The following is a 27,706-nucleotide window of genomic DNA, read 5'->3' on the forward strand; positions in this document are numbered from 1 at the left end:
CCCCCCCCCGAAGCCTGTTCTTATTTTTCAAAGCAACCTAAAAATACACTCAGGAAGCAATCGGAAAACGTAGTGTACATCCACGCACGTCCACGCTCAAGCGCCAGTACGCGCAGCCAGAGGTGCAGTGGCAGCTAATGCTTCACAGCACCCTTTCTATATATGTGCTGTCATAGTGCAGACAGCGGTTGTAAACATGGCGACGGACGGGATGGTGCTCACTAACCACGACCATCAGACCCGCGTGGGAATTCTGACTGGTAAGAACGTGTGGGAGGTAAGGTAGTCAAATGGCCCGAAATTGCAAAGCTACGTGCCGCTTTCCCGTCGTTTGCCGCTGCTCGACGGTGTCACGAAACGAGCTGTTTTCACTGCAGAGCTAGCCGTGGTTAGCCACTATGCTAACCGGTTCCATTGACTGTCATTGGTCTCACGCTAGCATCTAGCTGTTTGACAGGTCAGACAGATGTTGCATACGGTTTTAACCCACAGACAAGCTTTTCTGTGTTGATATTTCTAATGCAATAATTGGGCGTGGGATGAAAACACTTGATTCCACGTGATCGAACACTATTTTTTGATTAGATTCACGCTGCTATAGCGAGATATTTTAATCAGCACCAAAGCATATAGGACAGGGGACGTCTGTAAAATACTTTCAAAATTAGGGTTTGTCCTTTCCACAAGTCAGCGTTGGAAAAGGCCTAAACGTTAAATCTATGCTTTATTGTGAAGATCATTTGTACATTTCCTGTAGATGTCCTTTTTCGTTGCTATCTTGATGCTGGGAAGTGGTATAATTTTTTAGCAATGTAACGACTGTGCGACCCACCAAGCCTATGAGCTGCATTATTCATGTGTTTCTGCAGATTTGTTGCCTGCTTTTACGGGAGTATTTCGTTTTCACGACTGCACTGTCACATTGACAGACATCTTGACTGTGCAGCCTGCAAGTGTAACCTTTCATTTCAAGAATTTCAATCTATTAAGCATAAATCAAAACGCTTGCAAATTTAATTAGAAGGCCAAAGCCGTCACCGGGGTAAAATGAATTCTCCTCTGCAGGTTGTTCAGCAACTTCATTAATTCGTTCGCCGATGTTTTCCTCAGAGTCGAGAAGATGGGAATGGGGACTAACGGGGAGTCGTGTGGCAGTCACCAGTAGGCCTACTGCCTCCTCTTCAAGGGAGGAGGAGACGTGCTCAAAATGCTCAAAGAGGATGCAAGGCATCCAGCAGCTTACTGCGAAAGATTTTGATAGTGGTTTTTGACATGGTAGTGTTTTGTATGCAAATTGTTGTTAACAGATCTGATATCGAACACAATTGAGTAACATCTTAAATCATGGCCCAACCATGCAGTGTTTTGTTTTTAGAATTGTATGCTGGCATTTGAGTAAGAAAAATGTCTTAAATTGGTTCAAATGCATTCCCTTGGGTCACATCCTCTTACTTTTGGGCCATCTTTGGGTCACTTCCTTGTTAAATTCATTCGCGGTCATTGACATTTGATTTATTCTGATTGGTGAGGGCTGATGACATATTACGATTCCAGCACCCCTTGAGACCGTTGAGTATAAGCAGTTCAGAAAATGAATGAAACCACTGCTGAACTAATATATTTTTTATGTCTATTACTTTGGGAGCCTTGTTCAAATCGGGGGTCAAAGATGTTTACATTTGCTTTTTATCCCCGTCCCAATATATTTCGCAAGTATCGGTAGATCCTCAAAATTAAGTGGCTCGGGATCGCATTTAAAAATAGGTGATTGGGACATGACTTATAATGTAAACAGCCAATCTATTAAGCCTTTATATATTTTTTATATATATATTATATTTCAAAATTCTATGACTGGTGTGAATGTTAAAATTATTAAAATTATCAAAAGTTTGATGGTTTTGACAACTTGATTCCTTCTCATTAATATTAGCAGGTATATTATTTGGATTCATTCCAATAGTAAAACAAGCATTCCAGAATGTTTTTTTAAGTTTCAGTCCTTTGCAAGCTCTTTCAAAACAATCCTATTTATCAGTCTGTAGAACTGTATCAGTTGAATGAGTTTGAAATTAAGTTCCTATTAGATGATACAGAAAGTAAGGGACAATTTTGTATTTGCCAATTGTTGCATTTTGTTAGTGGGTGTGTAAAGTGGCAACTGCAGTACAGTTTTATGGCACAAGTAATTTACAACTCAGCTGTGTATGGATGACCATTGCAATGGTGGTGGTGGGGGCTCAAGTATCTTACTTGTGTGCATGTTTCCAACCAAACCTGCCAGACACCCGGAGGGTAGCTGGAGAGCTAATGTCTTGGAGAGAGACCTGTGCTCACATCCCATCAATGTAGCATGATTGGCATTGAATACTACAGCACCACAAAGTTGACAGTTTAGCCATCATGCCTCATTTTTCCACAGATTAGAGAAGGTTTATACTGAGTACTTGTGACAGATGCAAGAGTTGGAATGACATGTTGTTTCACTGCCTGCAAAACATCTAGTCATAACCAGTTTTGTTCACTAGCTTCGTTTGCATCTAGCAAAAACCCTACCATAATCCTGTTTTTGGCAGTAACCCATTTATACCAGGCAAGGTAAACGTCTTTCAAAACCCATATTCTGTTTTTAAACCACCTGGCTGGAGAGCTCAAAAAGTTATTCGCTGTTTAAATTTAGTCAAACCTATATTTAATCTGTTTGAGGCATAAGTAGCTCCTTGGCTACTTGCACGATATTGATATTATTATTATTTTTGAGTAACAAGAGGCACACCATCTGTTACAACTCCCCCTAGTGGTAAAAGGTACCAGGGAGTTGCAACTACCACAGCAGAAAAACCCAGCCAATGAGGACACAGTCACACAAGGCAATTAGCATTAAATGATAATTTATTACCAACAAAGTCCACAGAAAACCTGGTCTATGGGACAACATAGGGGAAGCAAAATATACTAAAGTGACACCCTTAATTGAAAAAGGTAAAACAAAAACATCCTCCCAGACAGGTGTTCAAGTGAACACCCCCAAAAATACAGAAAATAAGGCCCAAGGGTGCCACTGTCAGAACTGATGGAATAAATGTCTAGACATGGGAATAAACTGTGCATAAGTGCAACAAACTATATTTATACCGCGGGGTGTCTAAACTTGTCTCAAGCCCCCCCTATACAGCCCAAAATAATTAACTTTATCAACATAAATACTCAATATACAATGAATAGCGTACTCAAAAATCAGGTGAAGCTGGGGCAAACCAAACTTACTTAACCTTAGACAATTGGTGCCTTCTAAAGAAAGTAAGAACTCCACTTTCTTAGCATCTGCAAGCCAGACAGACAGGCCCATAACTGAAAATTTGGAGGGTGTAAATAAGGGCAGGAAGTGGATCTTGATTGGGGGAGGGATGAGTGGAAAGTAGTCACAGCCTTGTTGGCCTGGGCAGGGCTTTGCCACAGTCGTGGAGCCACAGCTTCAGGTACCTGCAGAAAAAGAAAAAAAAACACAAAACACAACCTACTACCAAATTTAAACCCAGGCTGACAGCCGTAACACCATCTTTATTTAATTTGTTTTTGGAAATTAAATTGTTCCAGAAATGGTTGTGCAACTTGTGTAAAAAACTAAATACCAAAATGCAATAAAAAAAAAAAGACAGAAAAGCAGCAAATTCACGAAACGAGCAAGAGCGGACTGATTTTTACGGATATATACGAATAGCAGTTGAAGTTTTAGTTGTTCTGTACAAGTCATTTTGGCCTGTCATAAAATGTGACCTTCTCCCCAGTCAGTGACAGTTGTTTCAAGAACTTGGCTGAGGACAGAAGTGGGGTCAACTTGAAGGACCTGGTCCATGATCCATCATTGTAAGTCTGCAAACACAGATTTTTACATTTACAGGTTACTCTAATTCTTTCTCTCAAAATGCAGGTTAGGTGGGGTCATCGGTGACTATAAAATCGTTCCAGATGAGATTGATGAAATCAAGGTACAAATAATAAGTTGTAATAAATTGAACACATGAAAATAATTTGATGAACATTAAAAATGTGTAAATATTGAGTCTGTATATTTGAAAAAGCCTAATTAATGACAAATTAACACATGATCTAATCTGATTTAAGGGATCGATTGTAGTTCTTCATTCTCCAATTTTGTTTGTACAGGAAACCCTTTTAGAATGGTGTGATGACCAGGAGCTTAATCTCATTCTCACTACAGGAGGAACAGGATTCGCACCACGAGATGTTACACCAGAGGTATTCCCATTTCATCTCTAAAACAACCCCTGTTTGGGGGATTTTGTAACTTGGATCTTTGTATCTCGAGTCACTCCTTTGCTTATAAAAATCTTAACCTGAAAATTTCATACCTAGAGGTATTCGTAAGTAGAGGTATCACTGTATTGTGATATCACCATAACGATATACTGTCACAACTATTCTTGAATGAACTTTTTCCATTGGCTCATGTTCTAATCATAAGGTGTGATTTAATCAATTGTTGACTGTCAGGCCTTGTTTCACACTGTAGGCAACCAGAGAAGTGATTGAGAGGGAAGCTCCAGGCATGGCTCTGGCAATGCTAATGGGTTCTCTGAACGTTACACCGCTGGGGATGTTGTCTAGGTGAAGATCCCAATTCTTCTCAGCCCATATTATCCGTTTTATCTCACAAATCTCTGTTATTGTACCTTTTTCACATGCCTTCATTAACAATTTTAATTCCAGGCCTGTCTGTGGTATCCGTGGTAAAACTCTGATCATCAACCTACCAGGGAGCAAGAAGGGCTCTCAGGTACTTCACTCAGATTTTCTGCACCATTATATTGACTCTCAAAGTTAGATTTTACTTCAGGCGTATTCACACCTGCCCTGTATGGTCCGGATCAAAATCTATGAAGTGTCATGCACATCTTTTGGGCTGGTATGAATACCAACCAACAAACTCTGCTCTGAATCTCTGCTTTTTGTAGAACAGTGTTTCCCAGCCAATGTGCCTCGACACACTGGTGTGCCGTGAGCAATGGTTGGGTGTGCCGCAGGAAATTGCAAGAACTAAAATGTAGTATTCAGAGATAAAAAATTAATATGAATATAACAAGATTAAAATTGAATTATTACAAGGTTAAAATCAAAACATGATGAAGATTAAGGTTGCTTATTTTTCTCTAGCATGAACCAGAAGTTTTCTGGTTTCTAGGGCATCAACTTTAGCTGACGTAAAGTCTGTGTGTGCACATTTTTTTGTGTAATATTAGAAGCTTTAAGTCATATTTGGAGAAAAGTCGTAACATGCGGTTAAAACATTACATTATTATTGTTGATATAGGCGACATAGTTTAAAATGAAGATTTTCAGATGCTGGATTCTTTTCAATGCAAAAAGTGTCAAAGAAGGTTGGGAAACACTGTTGTAGAAGATCCGATTCTTTTGGATTAGTCGAGCTGAAGCCCTCAATTTTAACTGGAGTAGTTTACAGCCGAATGTGAAACGGTTTGGATAAATATATGCACCTCCAAATCTGAGATCATGGTCCTCCTCCAGAAAAGGCCAGATAGCTGGTCCTGGTTCAAGTGGCAGTTGTTTAAGAATCTCAAAGTTCACTAATGAGGGAAGATAGTCTTACACGCATATTTGTGTGGTCTTTCCTGTTAGAATTGGCCAATTTAATTAGTGTGAGATTGATACCGTTAATAGTATTTAGTACGTATAGTATAGTATTTAATAGTTAATAGTACGCGAACCAATACCGCACTGCACTGATATAATCGATATCAGTGAGTGCTAAGTCTTCAATATGTACCTTTTGAGAGCTAGTTCCTAACTGATGGCTGCACAATCGCTCGTCGCACCTTGCCACGAAGATGATAGACCTACAAGCATGTGGCGTCCATTGGCAGCTAATTAATGTCTGTTCACTCACTGCTAGCGCCGTCAAAGGCAGACAAGTTTTTCAGCAGTGTCTGCTCAGTATTAAATTACAAATATATTTATAATAATACATTATAATACATTATTTTCAGAAAGCCATTGGTAGGGTTACAGCATTATCCAATACAATAGAGCCGGTTGTTGGAATATGTAGATAAAAAGGATATTGGTGCAGGAATAGTTGTCACCTTTGTAATTTTGTGTGTTGTCCTTTTTTTTTCTCCAGGAGTGTTTTCAATTTATCCTTCCTGCTTTGCCTCACGCCATTGACCTGTTGCGTGACGCAACTGTCAGGGTTAAATGTGTACATGCCGCGCTAGAGCAACTACCTTCTCCTTCTCTGCTACTCAACGCGCACACCAACGCGCATGCCCACTCACATACCATGGAGCGTGGCACACAGTGCGAGGAGGAAGACGATGAAGAGGAAGACCGGCGGAGAGGTCGACATGCACACCACCATCACCAGCACGGCTCCTCCCACATCACCGCAGCTGCTATTGCTGCAAAGGTAACAGACTGGCAGCTTATGCAGTTCTGTAGTTGCAAAATTGATCACAAAAACTTTCAGAAGCTGAGCCCAAACTATAATTGTATTGGCTGCTATCACATCGTGCACTGCACGCTATTTTTCTCTTTTATGGTGTAATGTTAAGTTCTGTCCAGTCTTCCCTCCAATTTTGCCGGCAATGTAGACCATATATTGCTGCGGTAATTGAAAAGCTGCTAAATAGGATCAACCGTATTACATCTACAGTTGTTGTCAAAAGTTTACATACACGTGTGAAGAACATAATGTTATGGCTCTCTTTAGTTTCCAGTTATTTCTACAACTCAGATTTTTCTCTGATAGAGTGATTGGAACAGATATGTCTTTGTCACAAAAAACATTCATGAAGTTTGGTTCTTTCATGACTTCATTTTGGGTTAACAGAAAAAGTGATCAAATCTGCTGGGTCAAAAATATACATATAGCCACACGAATTAGCAATTTTGGTGACTTAAAAAGTTGTCAGCAAAATGAGCTTCATCGCATGGCCTCTTAACTTCTTGTGAGGCCATTTAAATAGGGCTCATTGGATGCAAAAGCCCACAAACACTACAATGGGAAAGTCAAAGGAGCTCAGCATGGTTCTGAAAAAGTGAATTATTGACTTGAACAAGTCAGGAAAGTCAATTGGAGCCATTTCAAAGCAGCTGCAGGCCCCAAGAGCAACAGTGCAAACAATTGTTTGTAAGTATAGTGTGGCACTGTTTTCTCACCGTCACGATCAGGAAGAATACGCAAGCTATCACCTGCTGCTGAGAGAAAATTGGTAAGTAGGGTGAAGAGTCAACCGAGAGTCACCAAAAAATAGATCTGCCAAGAATGAAATACCTGCTGAAACACAGGTGTCAGTGTCCATAGTCATGCGTGTTTTGCATCGCCATGGACCGAGAGCCTGCCGTGCAAGAAGGAAGCCCTTTCCCCAAAAGCCGCACCTTAAGGCTTGACTAAAGTTTGCTGCTGATCACATGGACAAAGATAAGACCTTCTGGATGAGAGTTCTGTGGTCAGACGAAACTGAAATCGAGCTGTTTGGCCACAATGCCGAGCAATAAATGAAATCAAAAGCCTATAAAGGCTTTTGATTTGATAGTGTAGGACAAAAGCTATTGCTGGTATTCATTCTGCCACTATGTCCCCCACACTCCGCTAGGATATTTTTACATTTTCATTTAAATTCCATATTGTTTGAGCGCTTAACCAGTCAGATCCCAAGGTGTTCAATGTCATGTACAGTACATTGGTATGTATGTATAAAAAATTCATACACCTGCTTTGTTTAAGTAAAATGCTCACAATACAGTGATATTGCCATATCATGTCATTCATGTGTTCATCTCTGCCAACGTGTTTGAGTGTGACCCTTGCATGCATTTTCCATGTCCATCAGACCAGCCATGCGGTGGTCATGGCAAAGGGGGGATCCTATCTTCCCGGCACCACACCAGCCCCTCCTACTCATTTCACCTGCTCCTCTACCCATAAACAGCAGGTGAGGCACTCACGCACTCCCTTCCTCTCCTATCATTGAACAGCTCATTGTGTCTGTCTGTCAGAGTTTTGAACCTGTCATTTCATATTTGAAATTATTTGATAATCTGTTGATGTTGGTTGGATCCATGCAACGTGCTGTACAGCAGTCGTCACTTTTACATAAACCGACACAGTGAAGGGAAGCATGCACACTGTTCAGATTCCAAATTGAAAAGGGAATTGAAAACAAATTGCTAAGCTATAGTTAAGTTATAAATAAAATAAAAATAATGGAAAAAGATAAGATAATTATGTTTGTATTTGGGTAACAACTTGTCGGCTACAGTGCTGCTTATGTTTTCATTGATAGTTTTAGATTGCAGCACTAACTGATGTATTTAACTTAATTTTCATTCAAAAATATAGTGGGGCATCTGGTATCATTTTTCATCAAATATATACATATAATGATGTGGCACATCAATATTGTGATATAAAATAGCCTAAATCTTGATAGATTTTTCTTCTGTATCGCACAAGCAAAACCTACTTTACAAAGGAGGATTTATTCTATCTTTTCACGATTTGTCTGAAAGAGACATGTTTCCTCAGTATTTGTAGTGTATGTCAGAGTCAGTTCACACGTAGAATAAAAACATTTGGGGCAGATGTACAATCTCTTTTGTCACTGTGATAGTGCCGGGTCAGTCTCCTGAAACTGCTTGAATGATGATTGTTAAAGACATCTTAAGTTGCTTTAGAGACTGGTTTTTGCATGTTTTACATTTAACAATTACCAATCTGAGAGGGCTTCACACCTTGCTTTGAAACTACATGATAATTAACAACAGTAAGTTTTTACAACTTTTCACTTTTAGGAAACCATGTTTTAAAATTAATCAAGGTGTGATGTAAGAGCAGCGCTTTCATTGAATATTTAGAAATATGTCTTGATATGTGTATTTCCAGTATTAAAGTATTTGGCTGCCATTGACAGTGATAGACGGCAATTAATGGGGCTTGCATCATCTTTCTGCATTGAATTCAAATGAGTTAATCACTAGAAAATGTCAACGACATTTCAACTAAGAGGGTTGCGGCAAATTAACAAAAGGAATGAGCATCTTTTGTCCCAAATTGCACTGAAACATGATCATTCAAAGACAGTCCTACCATTCAGTTAAAATGGTTTTGATGTCTATTACTGTAAATGGCAGTAAATGAGTTAATGTTCCCAAAATATGTTAATATGCAGCTAGGCCACAGACTTGAATAATTTTAATGCCTATGCTCTCTTAACCTGTAGATTCCAGATTCGATCATTTCTCGAGGCGTTCAGGTGCTTCCTCGAGATTCTGCCTCTTTGAGCTCCACCCCCTCCGAGTCACCACGGGCAACACAGGCAACCTCCCGCCTTTCCACTGCATCATGCCCAACACCTAAGGTACACGCATAAAGTCGAATGTCAATGGAGAGTTGAAAACATCAGGCCTTATTTTTTTAGTTTGAATATTCAAAGATGTATCTTGTCAAGACAAATTGTTTACAGTTAACACAGAAAAAACATGCAAAAACCTTATCATCTCACTAGCAGAATGTGTCCTGTTTGAGCTAGCTAACCATTCATTGAGATGTATGAAATAATGACTTAATATTTGATTTGATCCCTTGTTTATTTTAATTGCCACTAGATATCCCAAAAAAGGCATAAGTATAGAACCAAATATTGAGGAAACTGTTGAAGCAACATCAGTGAATTGAACAGCTGAGATATTTCTTGTATGTTGGGGCACTCGTATGTAAAGTTATTATTGTATTACTAAATTTAAAGGACCTATGTGGTCTTTATCTGTTTGTATCTATTTTTCTTAATTATGTCTTGGTGATTTTCATGTGATCTAAAGCACTTTCTCTTTAGCTATGTTTTACAAATAAATTTGACTTGTCTTTCCGTCAGCGTTAGGTTTTCTTATAGCTTACAAAGATTTATAAAGGATGTCTTCCTGAAACCTGTCATAATATTGAAGCAATTTTGTATAGTTTTTCAATATTTTACTGAAAGACGTTGCCCAGCCAATCTATTTTGACTGGGAGGTGCAAATGAACTTTCGTTCATTTGACAACGAGTTTGGTCAGTGGCAGGCAAAGAGTTAATCATCCACCCCATTTTTTTTGTTAGGGTACTGTCAGGTTCATTAATAATTACCTTCGTCCGTAATTATCAATAACTGCAGGAAGACATCTTATTCAATTATTGACATTTAATTAAATAGAAATGGATACAACAGATAAAAAGCCTCCGGAGGGGAGCATTACAGCAAGTGTCCCTTACAACTTCCGAACGTCTTCCCGAATAGACGTTTTCGTCCCATTCTTATGGTCACAAGTTACAGAGTTGTTGATCATTCCATCACGTATGAGTAAAAACAACATCTGGGACTACAATAACAATCAAAGTATTTTACTAATAACAAAAACAGGGACTAGACCTAACAACATTTAGATTAGAGTAATTATACAACCTCCTTGACCTAAGAATCATATAATATAATCATAATCATATAATCGTTACATACAGAAAAACCCGAAGTGTACGGTTACATAACGATAACAATATTCTTGTTATTGTCCGAATAGCCCTGTCCTCGTCACCAAGGGCCCACCAAATCTCAAGGACCCAGATTGGGTGGATTGTTTGTATAACCATCCTGGAACAGGCTGTCTAGGTTAAAGATGACTTGGTGTGACCTCAACACTTTTGAAAAACAGAAAGAGAATGATTTAACAAAGTAATGAATTAATACAGAGAAAAGAAAGAGAATGATTTAATAAAGAAATGAATTAATATAACTATTATAATAGTAAAACAGAATAAACCCAACAGGTACAATCAAATGAATGTTTTATAATAGAAAGAAGAATTTGAGTTTGTTCCATACAACTCCAAAAATTGACTGAAAACAGGAGAACCATTATCTGCTTGCAGGTCCAGTCCCGATGTGGGAGTAATGAGAACATCCTGAGGGCCAGTAAGTTATAGAACACATCAACCTTGCCACACTGTATTATAGTACAAAAATATAACTTTTGTTGTTTTTATGTGTCCAGGCCACAGTGCAGTTGATATCAGTAAAGTGGCACGACGTCATCGGATGTCCCCATTTCCACTGACGTCAATGGACAAAGCCTTCATCACTGTTTTAGAGATGACTCCTATTCTGGGAATTGAAGTCATTAACTACAGAGGTGAGTCTTCTACATGAGTGATTTTTGGATGCGAGAAACACTTTTTGAATGGTATGCAGTAAAAGGTTTGTTGGTTTCAATGTGTAACTATTAATATGATGTTTAGAGTGTTGCTTACATTTATTTTTGAACATTTAATATTTCTAGATGGATTGGGTCGAGTGCTTGCTCAGGACATCTATGCCAAAGACAACCTTCCACCATTTCCCGCCTCAGTTAAAGATGGCTATGCTGTAAGAGGTACAGTGGGAAGATTTTTGTGAAGACAATGTTTCTGACATTCAATGATCACAACATCAGATCTTTTCTCATGGCACTCAGTGTTTTGAAGATGAAATCATTTTTACTGTGTAATCAGGAATCAATTTTTTATTTATATTTTATTTTTTTATTTCCATTCCAAACATGATTTGGTTTTCACAGCCAATTTGTTTATGGTTTTGTTGTCCTGCAGCTGCTGATGGTCCAGGAGATCGCTTCATTATGGGAGAATCACAGGCTGGGCAACAGGTCAGCCCTTATTTACGCTGCCAGTAATCAGTTTAATGCAAACTAGTTTTGTCAAATTCAACTATACAAACGGTAGCGAAGACAGATATAATAGATGGGAGTGTAGTTCCTGTTCTTGTATCCGGGAACTGGTCCTCTCATCCACTATGAACAACTAGCTAAGATTGAGAATCAGGAAGTGCAAACAAAAGGGCAGCACACTTTTTCTTGTTTTTTAGCACAAGTTTTCCCAATTCAGCTGGCACATGAAGTACCAGCCCAAATTTATAATTGGCCAAAGACAAGGATTTAGCCATTAAAAACTATTTTCATTGACACTTCATAAATTTTACACTAAAACGAAAACAAGCATTATTCTGAGCTAATTTTTAAATTGTTTAATTGTTACTAGCACGTTTCCGTCCGTCAAGTCTCTCTCCTGTCATTTCTCTCGTCCGCGTAGTCCGCGGTAAGATGCTACCTACCGTCTGTCTGTGCTAAGTAATGTTACATTTTAGTTTTGAAAATCATAACCTTTGAGTAGGTGGTGAATTAGAACAAATAAAAAGAATGTCTTAAATTGTAATATCCATTTTTGGGTGGTGTTTCAGAGGGTGGGAATGGATTAATTTGTACTTATTTTCTATGGGGGAAAAAATGATTTGAGATACAAGTAATCGGACATGCGAGCTAGGTCCCTGAATACATTAAGCTCGTATCTCAAGCTATTACTGTATGAATAAATGAAACAGTATTCTTGAGACATGAAACAGTATTCTTGAGACAAATCATGTAGTTTGTGGTGATTGTGTATCAATGCAGCCCACCCACACAGTGATGCCAGGCCAAGTGATGAGGGTGACCACCGGTGCTCCCATTCCTTGTGGTGCTGATGCAGTAGTACAAGTGGAAGATACAGAACTCTTGAGGGAGTCTGAAGATGTAAGCACAAAAAATAAACTGTTAAAATGAATACTTGTTTTTCAAGTTTGATGTGATTTCACTATTATTGTGTTTTATGTCTCAGGGCACAGAAGAGTTAGAAGTGAGGATAATGGTTCAAGCTCGACCTGGACAGGACATCAGGTTAAAAAAAAGATAGACACCAAATACACAAATACACCTGAAAATTGAATTTTCCATTTTTTGAATTCCACCTACTGTAAGTCAACTTTTATTGTCAGGCCAATAGGTCATGACATCAGACGAGGAGAGTGTGTGTTAGCCAAAGGAACACACATGGGTCCATCAGAGATTGGTCTTCTGGCTACAGTGGGAGTGTCCGATGTTAGTGTGCACAAGTTTCCTGTTGTGGCTGTCATGTCCACTGGAAATGAGGTGTGTGCATCCACTAAATATGGGATTAGTCCTATAGTGTTCTCTGTTCATAACTGCACTGATTTAATTTGCATTGAAGTTATTGAATCCAGAGGATGACCTCCACCCAGGGAAGATTAGAGACTCCAACCGCTCGACTCTGCTTGCAACCATCCAAGAGCATGGATACCCCACCATCAACCTGGGCATTGTCGGAGACAAGTAAATACCTTTCCCAAAGTGCCATATTAAACATGCTGGTCGGAGATAATTTAAAAAAATAACTGACAACATTGATCTTGTTAACAGTGGTTTGACTATTAACACATTGATGATATTTTTTTTAGTCTGTTGTAGTGCTGGACAATCTCATGATAGATAGTGCCAAAATGATATATACAGTCGTGCCTCTACTTACAAATGCCTCTAGGTACGAACATTTCAGGTTACAAAAGCTTTTTATATGCAAATGAGTTCCTCGAGATACAAAATAGATCCAAGTTACGAAATCCCCAAAAAGTTTGTTTGTGTTTGTGTATATAAAACTTAATATTTAACGTAATATGCAATTGTGCCATGCAACGCAGCAGTCACTTAAATTAAGTATTTTCAATTGTAACTTTTGTTGAAGTATTTCAGAGGGTAAATCACGAGCCATAAACCTGTTGTGACATTTCATACCTGTGTGTGCAGTCCTGATGACCTGCTGTCAGCTCTCCATGAGGGAATTAGTCGTGCTGATGTCATTATTACCTCAGGGGGTGTGTCCATGGGAGAGAAGGTAAGCCACCACATCCAGTCAGTCATTAATGTTTTGGTCTGTCAAATGACCATATCTTGCTGCATGTTCAACCAGGACTTCCTGAAGCAAGTACTGGACATTGACCTTCATGCACAAATTCATTTTGGACGTGTATTCATGAAGCCAGGGTGAGTAGCCAAATGAAGATGTCATTACATTTCTTAATTCATAACTTGTAGTCCTCCAATTCATGTTGACTGAAAGGATGGCTTTGATTAAACATTTGTGAATATTAAGAGTTTTATTTTTATTACTATTTTCGCCATGAAAACACAGCCTAACAAGATGTTGGGCAGTCAAAGTAAAAAAAAAAACAATTCTTGTAGTCCAGAAAATAGAGTGAATTGTTTATGTATCATGGTTTGTGGTATACAAATTATTTATATTTCATGTACTAATGAATATAGGTAAGATGTGAATCATTGTCATGCAATTTCTGTTTGAAAACATACTAAGTGATCTCTATTTATGTTTTTAGTCTTCCTACTACCTTTGCCACAGTTGACATTGATGGAGCACGGAAACTCATATTTGCTCTTCCAGGTTTGTCTTGCAGTTGAAAGATTTTTTTGTTATTGTTCCATTGGTATTTCCTTATTAAAACATCTGGATTCTCTCTGAGTAACCATAGCTTTTCCCTCTAGCTCTATTAATCAGTGTTCATCTAACGAGTAAAATTTTGAGCAAATAATTATCTCTAGATACGAGATAAATTTTGAGAAACGAGAAAGCCAGGTGGCCAAAACATGAGAGAGTGTTTATGATTTTAGCGCAGTATCTTTTTTTGCCGCATCTCTTTTGTGTATGACAGATATCTACGAGCATTGGGCGGACCGTTGCATTTTTTTCAGTTTTTTTTTTCCGTCACTCAGCAAGAAATACAGAGCGATCGCTAATACAAAGAATATATATTACTTCCGTATCTAAATTTCACAAGAGGATGAAAAAAGCCGCATGATTGGACATCTATCATCGTCAATAGCGATGCAAGAGTTAACCGGATGCAACTGCAATTTAGCTAAATGGGACACTACTTCATTCTTTAAACCTATGCTACTTTGTTTTTGTAGGAAACCCAGTGTCTGCAGTGGTCACGTGTAATCTTTTTGTGATTCCTGCACTGAGGAAGATGCAAGGCATTCTGGATCCCAGGCCCACAATTATTAAAGCAAGGGTATTACACTACTCACCAATTTTACACTACTACACACATTGGCAAAGCATGTCAAGGCTATTCTCATAGCTATATTAGATAGATGGATGGAAGATTTTTTTTTTTTCACATTTTCTTGGACTGTGGTGGTATATAATCCCAGTAGCCGGACCTTGATTTGTAATCAAAACTTTTCACTCCAACTAAGTTCTGAAACTTTCAGCTAGCAACTTGAGTGCTTAAGTTCGAGCAAAAAAAAAAAAAAGAAACATAATTCATTATAACCAACTTGAATTTAGTAGCTTTGTACATATTAGCTCCAAATCTGTTCTCAAATCATATTCTGACAAATGCACGAACCACACATCTCTCATTTATGTTTTTAGATGCTAAAATGTATGTGATTTTCACAAGTTTTGAAATCCTCCAATATATGCAACTATTGTTACGTGTGTTGGTATTCATTTCTGAAAAGATTTATCCTCACAAGGGTTGCAGGGGGTGCTGGAGCCTGTTCCAGCTGACTTTCAGATACGGGGTGGGGGACAAAACCTTGATCACAACATTTCACTCTCATACTCATAGCAAAGGGTAATTTGGAGTGTCCAACCAACCTACCACTACCAAAAAACTTGCTGAGACAAAGCAGAACCCATGTTTTTAATTTATGATAATACATCTAACACGAATATTACGGTAATTTTTTTCTTTGTCACATAGCCTCCTGTAATTTAGATGATTATTTTTCCCACTGTTAATTTGTCTCCATTTCAGCTTTCATGTGATGTAAAACTGGATCCTCGGCCAGAGTATCACCGTTGCATTCTCACCTGGCATCACCAGGAGCCATTACCCTGGGCTCAAAGCACAGGTAATAGCATGCATGCAAACAAACACACTAGTCATGTATGTGCACCAGATTATTATGTATTACATTTTTTCCAATACTGTTATATATTTACTGTATTTACTTCCATATGAGCCACTTGTGGGGACAAAAATCAAGGGTATGGATTGTATGCGCATAAATCATGATTTGCACGAAACTGACTACTCCATGACACAATGGCGCATTGACATCATGACGCAAGACAATGCAGCCGATACTTTCATTTATTTCAAATTACAGTGTTACCTCGAGATACGAGCTTAATTCGTTCTGTGACTAAGTTCGTATGTCGATATTCTCGTAACTCGAACGAACGTTTCCCGTTGAAATGAACTAAAAACTAATTAATTCGTTCCAGCCTTCTGAAAAAACACTAAACACAGGATATTGGGTTAAAACAATGGTTTATTTCTTCTAATTTCCCATCTATTAACAAAGTAACACACTGTGTACAAAACACTAAGCTAAATTTCTGTTGCAAGTTTTACTGCAAATGTTTACATCCTTGTTATTTATTATTTTCCAGATCTTGTTTTAGTCCAATAGACTTGAAAACTCTTAAGTTTTTACACTTTTCGTGAACAATGTTGGTATTTGAATGCCAAATTTAGCAATTTATCTGTCAGTCGAGCTTGTTGTGGTCGATTGGTTAAGGCGATGGCCTTGAAATCCATTGGGGTCTCCCCATGCGGGTTCGAATTCTGCAGGCAACAGAGGTACTCATTTATCATTATCTTCAATGTTTGCGTCTTTGTGTTATTTATTATTGTCAGGATTTTGTGTTAGGCCAATAGACTTGAAAACCCTTCACAATCTTAACGGATTTGTAGTAACAATTCTAAATGTTGCTAATTGAATTTTAGCAAAATGTTATCCAGTGAGTGTTCTTGTGGTTAAGGCGATGGATTAGAAATCCATTGGGGTCTCCCATTGAAAACCATTCACAATCTTAATTACTTAGTTGTGACACGTCTAGTTGTTTGACAATTTGTTAACAGGATAATTCTTTGATGCTAAAATCATTCTCAATTCTTCTCTCACAGGTAACCAAGTGTCCAGCAGGCTAATGTCAATGCGGAGTGCCAACGGCCTGCTGATGTTACCCCCTAAAACAGAGCAGTATGTTGAACTGCGCAAGGGAGAAGTTGTGGACGTCATGGTTATCGGACGTCTATGATGCAGGTACGTTCTATTGTTTTGTCGTTTGAAAATGCATCAACCGTTTAAGCTATTTTCCTCCCCAGCTTTCAGTCACTCAAGACAAAACACATTGATGGTGCTGGCACTTACTGTCTGGACAGAAAAAAAATGGGCGGAGACATCTGTTAGCTGTGATGTCATATGCAACAGCCAATTGGAAACAGCAGAGGCTGAATGCTCCTCATAAGTCTGTAATGGGAAGATTTAAAAAAAAAAAAAAAAGAAGAAATTTAAAAGATATATGAAAAGGAGATTTATTCTGTAATATTATATAATTATCCTGATTCTAATGATTATTAATATTCGTACTTCATATTATATTATTATGGTTCTGATTGAATATCCTCATTATAGTAGTAATCACGTTCTTGTCTTTCATTTGCTTTGTGCGTACAGCCTTTTTCCTTAGTAAAAAAAAAAAAGAGATACAAAATGATTCTTTCCTCTGCTTCGGCCATGGACATTTGACCACATCTGTCTTCTTTTTTTTTACTCTTATATCCTACATCAAGATATTTAGACCTTCTCCACACTCCCTTTATTGAATCACAAAAATCCGCCCCTGCACTTGACTGAAGACCCTTCGCCCTACTTTATTTTAGAATGGACAAAAAAAAACCAAGCAATCGTGCAATTTATTGCGCAATAAAGCTGACCATTAGCAGAGACTTTCAGTGGTTGAATGGCACATGACAACCATATATTACACCTATACGCACCTTAAAAATTACGTGATAAAAGACCTAGTTGTGGCTTAAATCATGCATTCAAAAATAATAGTACACTAAGACCATGCCTGTGGAATATTTTCCCTTTTGAAGAAAAAAAATCCCTACCAATGTAAGGAGGTGTGAAGTTTTTAACACAATTACAGTAGTTGTCTGAGGATTTTCTCTAAGAGTTTCTGTCTGGAGTTATCAAATCAAAATTAAAAGCCTTTATTGTCATCATACACAGCTGCGTATAATGAAATTAATTGGTGGTGCTACTCTACAAAGTGTGTTTTCCCAATAAATAAGTAATATAAAAATATAAAAATTATACTCAATCACATGATGCCTGGATTTACCATTAACAAATATACTGTCCATCAAAAAAGCATTGGGGAGATATATATATAAATCAAAACAAAATCCTATATTATTGTTAAAAGAAATAGAAGAACATTTTTTAACAACACAAATGTTTAAATGGCACATTTTTTATTGAAAGATTTTTTTTGGGAATAAGATAAATATTTAGTAATAAATATTTAATTTTTTTAAATGTATTAGTTTTTCAGTTTTGTTTTATGCTTTTTGAAATATTTTTCCATTTTCCAATTTACTTTTAATCCATTTTTTCAGAATTTTCTCATTTTTATCTGTATTTTGTATTTCATGTAAATTTAGGATCTATTTTTTAAAATTAATACCTTTTTAATTTAACTATGTATTCCTTCAATGCTTTACGTATATTTTTTTTAAATGTAAATTCGGGCGTCCATGTGTTAAGCCTTGTGTAGACATAATGTTGCTCGATAAAACTTCAAGGCTTCAAGTTGGATCCATTACGTTCATTAGAGGACAAAAATGTCTCGTTCTTACTCTTTTGATATATTGTTTTGTTTATATTATTTGGAGCCGAGCATACAATTTAGAAACCTAATTGTGATCTGAACTGCTGCGCACATTTATTTATAGTATATTATTGGAATTAGGCCTGGGCGATAAGGCAAAAATTGTTATCCCGATTTAAAAAAAAAAAAAATGATCAGTTGATATCAATTTAACTATCACATCTTTTTTTCTTTCAAATTTGAAACTTTAAACTTCTTTGAATAAGTACATATTTTTCCCTTGTTATTAAATTCTGAAAATTACTGTTACGTTACTTTAAAAGAAAGGAGAATTTAAAATGAGACAATTTTAGAAAGTATTTTTGTTGTGCAATAAAGATAAGACCACTGCGTCATTAAACTTTGAAAAGTAATGAATAATAAAACCAGCAGAAATTTTGACAGGCGTCTTTATTTTCATAAATTCGCCTTCCTACCAATATTGGCATTATGAAATAAATAAAATAATCAACTGAAGACATCTCCATGGGCAAGCAGACTATTTACCTCACATATGGCATTTAAAAAAAATAAAAAGCTGGATGAACTTAACCCAACTTAACAAGTTTTAAATTTTTGCAACGTTTTCATAACATTTGCATAAAATGGGTAAACTCCATTATATTTAGTAAGAAAAGAATTACAGCCTGTCCTCAAATGAGATGAGTGGGTTAAAGGGGGTTAAGGAAATTTTCAATAAGGAGGAAAGACAACGACAGGCAAACATCATTTGGATCTTTTAGTGGGTCGTCTCGGCATTGTCCTGCGTCTCATAATCGCTCATTTTGACTGTGTCATAGTCCTTATGCTTTTATACATGTTAGACGCTCTTATGCCAACCATGCTAAAAATATCAGTTTGTTCCTTACCATCTTTTATGTCTACTAAACCTTGGTCTGGAACTAGCATTCACGTCACATCAACGTCCCCGTTCTTTGTTGTGTTTGGGTTGTGTAATTGCAGTTTAAATCTGTCAAATTTTACCAATTTTTTTTATTCTAATTGTTGAGTTAGATTATTTGACTCCAATTATTGTTATCGTTTTATCGCCCAGGTCTATTTTGAATACCAAGTTATAGAATATCAAAACCCACAAACAAATAACTGTACATTTACATTTTTTGACCACCCTTTTGAACTTATTGGCTGCTCTTGACGGTGACAATGATCTAGAGTTGCTTTAAAAATGTGCTGTTTTTCATAAACACTAACTTAAACTTAAATATATTACTATTTATGGAATTCAAAATGAGAGAACCGTTCAGCAGTCCTACTATTAAAAGACATTCATTGTATTTCATAAATAATATTGGCTTCGGTAGACTGCCAATCTATTTTGACTGAGACATAACATAGGCTGGACGTCTACTGACGTCAGTGACACTGAAACATGATCAGTCAATGCTAGCCACCCCAATTCCCTGTCAATGGCAATGAATGAGTTTCATTTCTTAACGATTTAAAGGGTACAATTCTATTAATGTCCTTTAGACTTCTGAATCTAAAATATACGTTTAAAAATCCTGAATTCATTATATTTTTGTATTGTACTTAAGATTAGAGATAAATGTCAGGGAATTAAAAAGTAGTGTACCCCTCTACATATGAAGATGTTGGTGTCTTGCTCAATTCCAATGCTCAGGAAGTAGACTATCATGTCGTCTTCAACAACCAGTCCCAGTCCAAAAATTATTTGACAGATTTTGAATTTTATGACTCCTTATCGCTAATGGTATTATATATATTTGTTTCGGGTTCAATCTTCTGCTTCTACTTCTGCTGAGGCTCGATTTTTTTGGCTCTGACAAAGTCTGCACAATCTTTATTAAGTTAAGGCCTGAATTTTATGTGCGATAAAATAAATATGTGGCACCTCACCAAACAAGAATTAAAAAAAATGGAAAGAATTATGTAATGATGTCCCAATTTACTCTAAATTTTAGATGCTGGTACTTCATTCAAATTAACAATGCATTTCTAATTAAATGTTCATTTGCACACAAATGAAGTTTGTGTTATGACAATTTCCTGCCACACACTTGATTCTCCCACATGGACTTTCTCCGTGTATCATACATAGTACATGACAAGTTGGTTTGGTATTCTGCGTTTTAAACTGGATTTCAAAATTAATGCTACAGTTGGCGACAACAATCTCAGCCTAAATCTAACAAATCCAACATTTACACATATACGTACACATATACACATTTACACATATACATATATACACATATACACATATACACATATACACACACATATACACATATTGACATATACACATTTACACATTTACACATTTACACATATACACGTATACACGTATACACGTATACACATTAACACATTTACACATATACACATATACACATATACACATTTACACATATACACATATACACATATTGACATATACACATTTACACATTTACACATATACACGTATACACGTATACACATATACACGTATACACGTATACACGTTTACACGTATACACGTATACACATATACACATATACACATATACACATATACACATATACACATACACATACACATTTACACATTTACACATTTACACATTTACACATTTACACATTTACACATTTACACATTTACACATTTACACATTTACACATTTACACATTTACACATATACACATATACACATACACATTTACACATATAAACATACACATTTACACATACACATACACACGTATATATACATATATATGTTTGTATATGTCGGCAGAGTAGAAATCACAGAAGACCAGACTGACTTGCCATTTGCCTTGTACAAAGTAATTCAGGCTAACTTGCTGTGTGCTCATAACAAAACTTGCGTCAGCAAAGCCACAATTATATGCTTAGCAATGATGATTTACCACAGTATTGTTCAGGTGTATAAAAAAGTAAAAGAAATAATAAAACAACACAAAAAATCTCACTCCTTTCAAACTACTATTTTCTCACTGTACTGTATGCAGCCCAAGAAATGTGAAAAAGACAGAATAATGATATTGTATCTGTTGTTTTTATACGTATTCAACTGATTCGAACAAGTTGACTGCAATGTTATCATTAAGAAATAACCTCAATTTGCCAAATAATCATAATTTGCTCCGGAGGTTTGTGAGTCTTCATGTCGATGTGATCAGTGCCAAACAAAACCCTGTCAAACCAATCAATGGTTTAATGCTGCATTCTGATCATGAGAAAAGCAAGTTTATTGCACCAATACTTATCATTTAAAAAATTGTGTTGACACCAAGACAATGCCATTTTATAATTATAATTATAAATGTTTTGTTTTACTGGCTCAAAGTTAGATGATACAACTATTTTGTGTTTATTCGTTTTTAATAATTAGTGTTGCACCAATATTATATCCGATACTGATATCCCAACAAAATTATATCATCAGTATCGGCAGGTTCTAAAAAAATGACTTGCCAATAATTATAAGTGTAGGCTTTTTGAGATGTATTTGTCAACCACTAGCCTCCATACACAAGATGGCTACCAGCTACTCATATCGGCATAAAATAATCAGACCTTGTCGCTTTTCCTAAAATTATGATCAATGATGTTGCGTCCAATCATTCTTCTTCTATGAATTAAGACTTAACGAGTTAATCACACTGCCCCCCCACACACACTTTAAATGGATGACTGAGAAAGTAGCAGAGGCTTTGATACTGTTAAAATAATCTTTTTAAATTGAAGAAATTATCCAGTTTGACTTAATGTTGATGTCAATATATTCATTTTGATAAAAATACCTGAGGCCGTATTGTCGGTAGGGGCGATGGAGTCTTTGTTAAGCTTCTACCTTTAATCGAAACTAGTTTATCACTAGTAGACGTCAAGCAGTTAAACAGTGTCCAATCAAGCTGTGATAGCTATTAGTACTTAACATTCAAGTGAATCTGGAGTACTTTAGTGTGATTTTTCTTTCCCTCCCCCCCAACGCAGTACAATGTTGCTGCGGTATCGGCATTGGCCAACACCACACAACTGGAATCTGTATCAGTAGCCAAAAAAAAAGTATATCGGTGCAACACTATAAATGATCAAATGTTAACATGTTGTCCAGTTCCTATTTTTTGAGCTTTAACTTTTCTCCTGAGTGACTTTTGTACTGTTTACTCCCCCCACCACCAGTAGCTCTTCAGACTTTTATTCTCATCTATAGCTATTGCCCGCCTTGGAAAGGGCCATGTCTTACTTTTGTGGGGGTTTGACCGCAAGTGGGCAAGATTTCTTTCTGAGGATAGTGCTTCATTTGTGCTTGTGCTTATTTTGGTTGTACAGTACATATGATGATGTTGGGCCATTCCTTCCTATCCCTGTAGTATGTAAATCAGAGATTTCCTTGATACTGTACCTCAAAATCATTGTATTTGTATTGGGGGCTCATGCTGCGTTCATAATAGATGGCAAGGACGGTTAATAGGATAAAATTTCATTTGTGCTCGGTCGATAGTTGTGTGGTCTATGTTAGAATAAAAAGATCAAAACACTTGCCCAATTTGGTGCAACTTTATTTCCTGTAAATCCATTATGACCTGAACACAGCATGAGATCTCCTCCAAGTCACTTTCCCAAAAAGGCTCAATCAAACCTTGACAGATTCATTTGAGTAAGAAGAAGCAGGTTATTACTGCCTTTGTACTGACTGATTCTTAACACCGGACTGAGATCAGTCTGACATTGCACACATTATAAACTATGACCAGCACTTGAAGCAATTACACAGCATTCTCTTATTACTGTATAAAATATAATGTAAATTGTTTTTCTGTAATGATATTATTGAAACTAAAGATGAATTAATAAAATGAATCCTGATTATTCTCTATTCCCAGTTTTCTTCCAGTTCTGTTGAATCTGAAATGTAGTATTGCATTTATCAATGGACGACAAGGTTTTCATGTCAATGTTTTTTATTTATTCATTTTTCCTGTAGAGTATTTAACTCAAATGTACTTTATCAAAAAGTCAATTCCCATTAGAAATACATTCACATTGAAGGCCACTGTATTTCAAAATCGTATATCTTGAGTCTTAGCTCTTAGACTAGTTAACAATTTCTATATTTGTGCAATCAATGAATTCAATATCCTAAGCTACCTGTGTCTGAGTCTCAAGTGGGAAAGGTTGACTTCACACTGCCTCATCATCTGTAGGATGAAGAAGATGGTGAGGTGAACATATTGCAAAGTCTACCCAAAATGCCTGCAGCGATTGTTCAGGGTCACATTCTTACTTTTTGCAGATGAAGCCTCGATGATGGTTGCAATTGACGTCGTTCCAGCCACCTTGCATCTCCACACAATCTTCCTTGTTACCGTCATTATTTGGCTCACCTTTATGCCAGTTCCTGCACGGAAAAACATTTCACACACATACCTATCATTCCATAAGAATTTTCCATAAATCATACATATTTGTGAGGAAAAAATTAACACTACAGCTGTAGTGCTAAAGTCAAGCGGATTCACATTTTTTTTTGCCAATGATGTTTGTTTTTTTTCATCACTGTTGCCGTTTTTGCCAGACATACCTAACTTCGCTTTGCTTTTCCACAAACTCTTCCGTGTGTGCAATCATGGCAATGTTGCGATATACTTAGGCCAGAAGTGGGGAATTTACCAAACTAAAAGAAGTTGTTATAGAGCTTCTTTTGGTAAATCCCCCTGCTCCTGTACTGGATGTTGTGATATAGTTGGAATGTCCAATTTCTTGTTGGTGCTGATTCACATAAGGATATTCAAGTCCATGTACAGATTATTGTAGCCAGTCATATGGATTTATGTACTCTTAGGTTGACAGGTATGCTGACACAGAGACCCTTTAATGAAAAATCTGTAAAATGGAGAACTCTCTCCATGATCTTGTCTCAAAATCAGGCAATCTGACATTGTAAATGCACATCAGGCACCCGGTATCTATCGACTTTACCAAATGTTGACGTTGCTTCAACTCATTACCAGCCACTTACGCTAGTTTTGGGTCCAAAGAAGTTGTGTCGATCCACTCCCATTTTCCCTCATTGTTCATGTCCGTCAGACCGATATAGTGGTAGGCGTAGTCAGCAATTTGCGATCGTACCCAGTCCTACAAGAAATAGCACCTTACATGAATACTTTGTATAGGGAGAGCAATGGCAGCCCCAGAAGTGGCTACAGTCCTCCCTAATAAATTAACGAGCTACCCAAATAGTTCGTATTGATTGTAGGGATCAGTTATGCATTATACCCAAAATAAGCAGCCAGGTAAGAAAGCATGATTACATCCATACCCTCTACAACAGTATCATTGATTTATCTTTTGAGCCACTTCTCTTCACGATGGTTGCCTATTCTAGTTAAGAATGAGCAGTAAGTGGGTTACACCATAAATCAGTTCCCAGCCAATTGCAGGGCACATGGAGATGTAAACCATGCATGCGCACACATACTTTCAGAGAACTTGGAATGTACACCAAGCGAACAATGATTCACGCACACACATGACCTATCCAGGAAAAGGGCTTTCGTACAATATTTGAAGTGACCCGATTTTGTCACACGTGTAAAAAATTCAGCATCACCACTGGGGAACAGAACAGTGAGAGAGGGCAGGGAGTTTTCAACTCACCCTCTCTTCGAGGTCCTTAATGATCAACAGTTGGGCATTTTTATCCTCACAGTAGTCCTGGGCAGAAAACCACGATTTCCCTTCCCCAGTCTTGGAAAAGTAGTAACATTTTCTCTTGTACTCCGTCCAGCCTGCCTCACAGACTTCTGGCGTAACTAAGGTACAGAAAAAGCAATTACATATGACCTCAATGGAAAATGTCTACTTTTAACTTTAGTGCATTAATTTTGAATAAAATTAATCCACCCTACACTGACTTTGACTATGTATGTACAAGATACACTTAAGTCAGTCTAGTAATCTGGGGTTTGGGTTAGATTTCAAAATAGATGCGAGAGCTGGTGAAAAGCACCAAATGAATCTGAAATAACCAATCAGAGAAGTGCAGATATGACATAAACAGAATGTGAGTCATGCTGTTGTTTTTAATGTAGTCAATTTGTAATCAAACAATCATTTACTTACAACAAATGACTGACATGTTTGAAAAATCCAAGAGTAAATGATTTATAGTCAATGAAAAAAAGACTTTGTGCTTCTACAATATAGGTCATCCGCTTAGGTAAATAAAACCCAATTCATGTTTCTTTTAAATACTTAACACTTCCCACAAACTGCATGGAGTCCCACTCAACAATGTGTGTACTCACTTGCGGGCCGCTTGCAGATGTAGCCATGTCTTCTAGTGCACCATTCGTCGTTCCAGCCATGTCGTCGCCATGTTATCGCAGCACAGTCTTGATTTCTTATGTTGTTAGGCTGATTTTGACCCCAGTTCCTGCAAAAAATGCCCATTTAACACAGCGTCTCTGCCAAATAGCACCTGCCCTCCGTACTACATACTTGTCAGGTGTCCAATTAAACCATTGTCAAACCCTTTTTCAAAGCAAAGGCATAATCCACAAGCCTTACAACAGGATTTGAGTTCAGTGCAATGAAAGCTACTTGATCGTTCAGTTCTGAACACGGAATATATACACGGAAAAAGCAAAATAGTTAAGCTGAATACGGTCAACATTACACAAGCGACTAAAAACAATATGCCCTCCTCGATGGGGTAGATACCTACACTATTGAGAGATTTAGTGCCTATAACGAGGCCCGTGGTTATTTCAGGTTGGTGGAGGAGAAATTATCACCATTACTGCCATTGTTTCTAGGCCTGCACCTACATCACTGTTATCATTGGAGCTCAGGGTTAGGTAAAAGTACCAAAGAATTGCATATTTGGCACGGAGTAGGCTGGGATAGGTTCCAGCACCCCTCGCAACTCTAGTGAGGATAAAACGGTTCAGAAAATGAGATGGAGCCCAACTTTTGTAACTTTTTTCAAGCTACTTACGCATCGTAGTATTTCAGAGGGGCTCCGTTAATCCACTTCCACTTTCCTTCTCTATCCCTGTCTGACAGCCCGATCCAGCTGTTCCTCTTAACAGATGATTCCAGCCATTTCTTCAATAAATTTTATCAGACATGTATCATTAAGAGTAGGAAAAAAACAAGGAGAATGTGTGTGTGCGTGTGTGTGAGTGGCTCACCCTCTCCCCAATATTCTGAATGACCACCAGGTCTGCGCTGTGGTCCTGGCAGCTGTTTCTGGCTTCATACCACGATTTCCGCTGTGACCAATATTGGGCAAAGTAGTAGCAATTGTCCTTGTACAGCAACCAGCCTGGTGGACATGGCTGGGACCGGACCTCTAATACAAACAACATAAAGAAACAGTATGCATGAGTTTATATTAAAAAAATGACAAGCTGTAATGTGTCATCATTAGCAGTGGCCAAAATCCAAGTGGAAGTGAAAGCTTAATTGGAGTGAATACTCCTGTTGGACTTCTGTTTCACCTGCATCATGAAGGTAAGTCCTTGTGAGAAGATCACAAGTTAATGTTGACTCACCATTAAAAGCCCAAAAGGCAAGCAGGATGGACACCTGGAAAAGAAGCGCTGATGCCTTCATCTCAATGTCCAGGAAATGCAGTTTCGCACCTGCAAAATCTCCTACTGAATGTGATTGTGCTCTGAAGTTAAATACTTTCTTCACCACAACGTCCATCACAAAGCCACATCCCACCACTGATTTCCACCAATCATTCTTCGAGGAACAGCCAGTTTTTTACCCGCCCATCAAATTGGAGGTCATCGTGAATGATTTTTCCGTAATTTAAATCTTATGCACTCCAAATATATATATTTTTTCACAATTATTTTAATTATTTTATATTCGGAAATGTGTTGGGTCACATTAATAAGAAAAGCTACTGGTTTTGCATTGGGGAAACGAAATGACTTATTATTATTTTCTGTTGTGAAAATGCAAATTCATTGAATGAATCTCGTTTAACATGTTTTTCTGCTAAAACTTTTCCTTATTTTTTTTCTTTGCCTGAGGTGTCGTGTCTGTCGTA

The 27,706-nt window shown here is 37.3% G+C and overlaps 2 protein-coding genes across 6 annotated transcripts; one reads left to right on the forward strand and one right to left on the reverse strand.

Annotated features, from left to right (window-relative positions):
• The first annotated feature begins 8 nt into the window (after nucleotides 1–8).
• On the forward strand, nucleotides 9–18,002 carry gphna (gephyrin a). Of its 4 annotated transcripts, XM_077731163.1 has the most exons (24): nucleotides 166–260; nucleotides 3,789–3,867; nucleotides 3,932–3,989; nucleotides 4,168–4,260; nucleotides 4,535–4,629; nucleotides 4,732–4,798; nucleotides 6,161–6,445; nucleotides 7,872–7,973; nucleotides 9,261–9,398; nucleotides 10,941–10,983; nucleotides 11,063–11,200; nucleotides 11,348–11,440; nucleotides 11,655–11,710; nucleotides 12,512–12,631; nucleotides 12,717–12,775; nucleotides 12,874–13,027; nucleotides 13,107–13,228; nucleotides 13,700–13,787; nucleotides 13,863–13,936; nucleotides 14,287–14,351; nucleotides 14,879–14,982; nucleotides 15,736–15,832; nucleotides 16,894–17,032; nucleotides 17,095–18,002. In XM_077731163.1, exons 1-23 carry the CDS (start codon nucleotides 197–199, stop codon nucleotides 17,025–17,027), a joined length of 2,328 nt encoding a protein of 775 aa, XP_077587289.1. In that variant the 5' UTR covers nucleotides 166–196; the 3' UTR covers nucleotides 17,028–17,032; nucleotides 17,095–18,002. The 4 variants fall into 4 exon arrangements, with proteins under 4 accessions (XP_077587291.1, XP_077587288.1, XP_077587290.1 ...); XM_077731162.1 differs by having other exon boundaries at nucleotides 10–260; nucleotides 13,700–13,936; XM_077731164.1 differs by lacking the exon at nucleotides 7,872–7,973 and having other exon boundaries at nucleotides 11–260.
• A 5,333-nt stretch (nucleotides 18,003–23,335) lies between these two features.
• LOC144206238 (C-type mannose receptor 2-like) lies at nucleotides 23,336–27,442 on the reverse strand. Of its 2 annotated transcripts, none has more exons than XM_077731078.1 (8): nucleotides 27,198–27,442; nucleotides 26,835–26,995; nucleotides 26,639–26,748; nucleotides 25,947–26,074; nucleotides 25,297–25,442; nucleotides 24,659–24,774; nucleotides 23,924–24,037; nucleotides 23,336–23,837 (listed from the first exon to the last, which is right to left on the reverse strand). In XM_077731078.1, the coding sequence occupies exons 1-8, from the start codon at nucleotides 27,352–27,354 to the stop codon at nucleotides 23,834–23,836; spliced, it is 936 nt and encodes a 311-aa protein (XP_077587204.1). In that variant the 5' UTR covers nucleotides 27,355–27,442; the 3' UTR covers nucleotides 23,336–23,833. The 2 variants fall into 2 exon arrangements, with proteins under 2 accessions (XP_077587204.1, XP_077587203.1); XM_077731077.1 differs by having other exon boundaries at nucleotides 23,341–23,837; nucleotides 25,297–25,451; nucleotides 27,198–27,441.
• Between the last annotated feature and the right edge of the window lie 264 nt (nucleotides 27,443–27,706).

This window comes from Stigmatopora nigra, chromosome 13 (genome assembly GCF_051989575.1).
Source record: "Stigmatopora nigra isolate UIUO_SnigA chromosome 13, RoL_Snig_1.1, whole genome shotgun sequence".
Lineage (NCBI taxonomy): Eukaryota > Metazoa > Chordata > Actinopteri > Syngnathiformes > Syngnathidae > Stigmatopora > Stigmatopora nigra.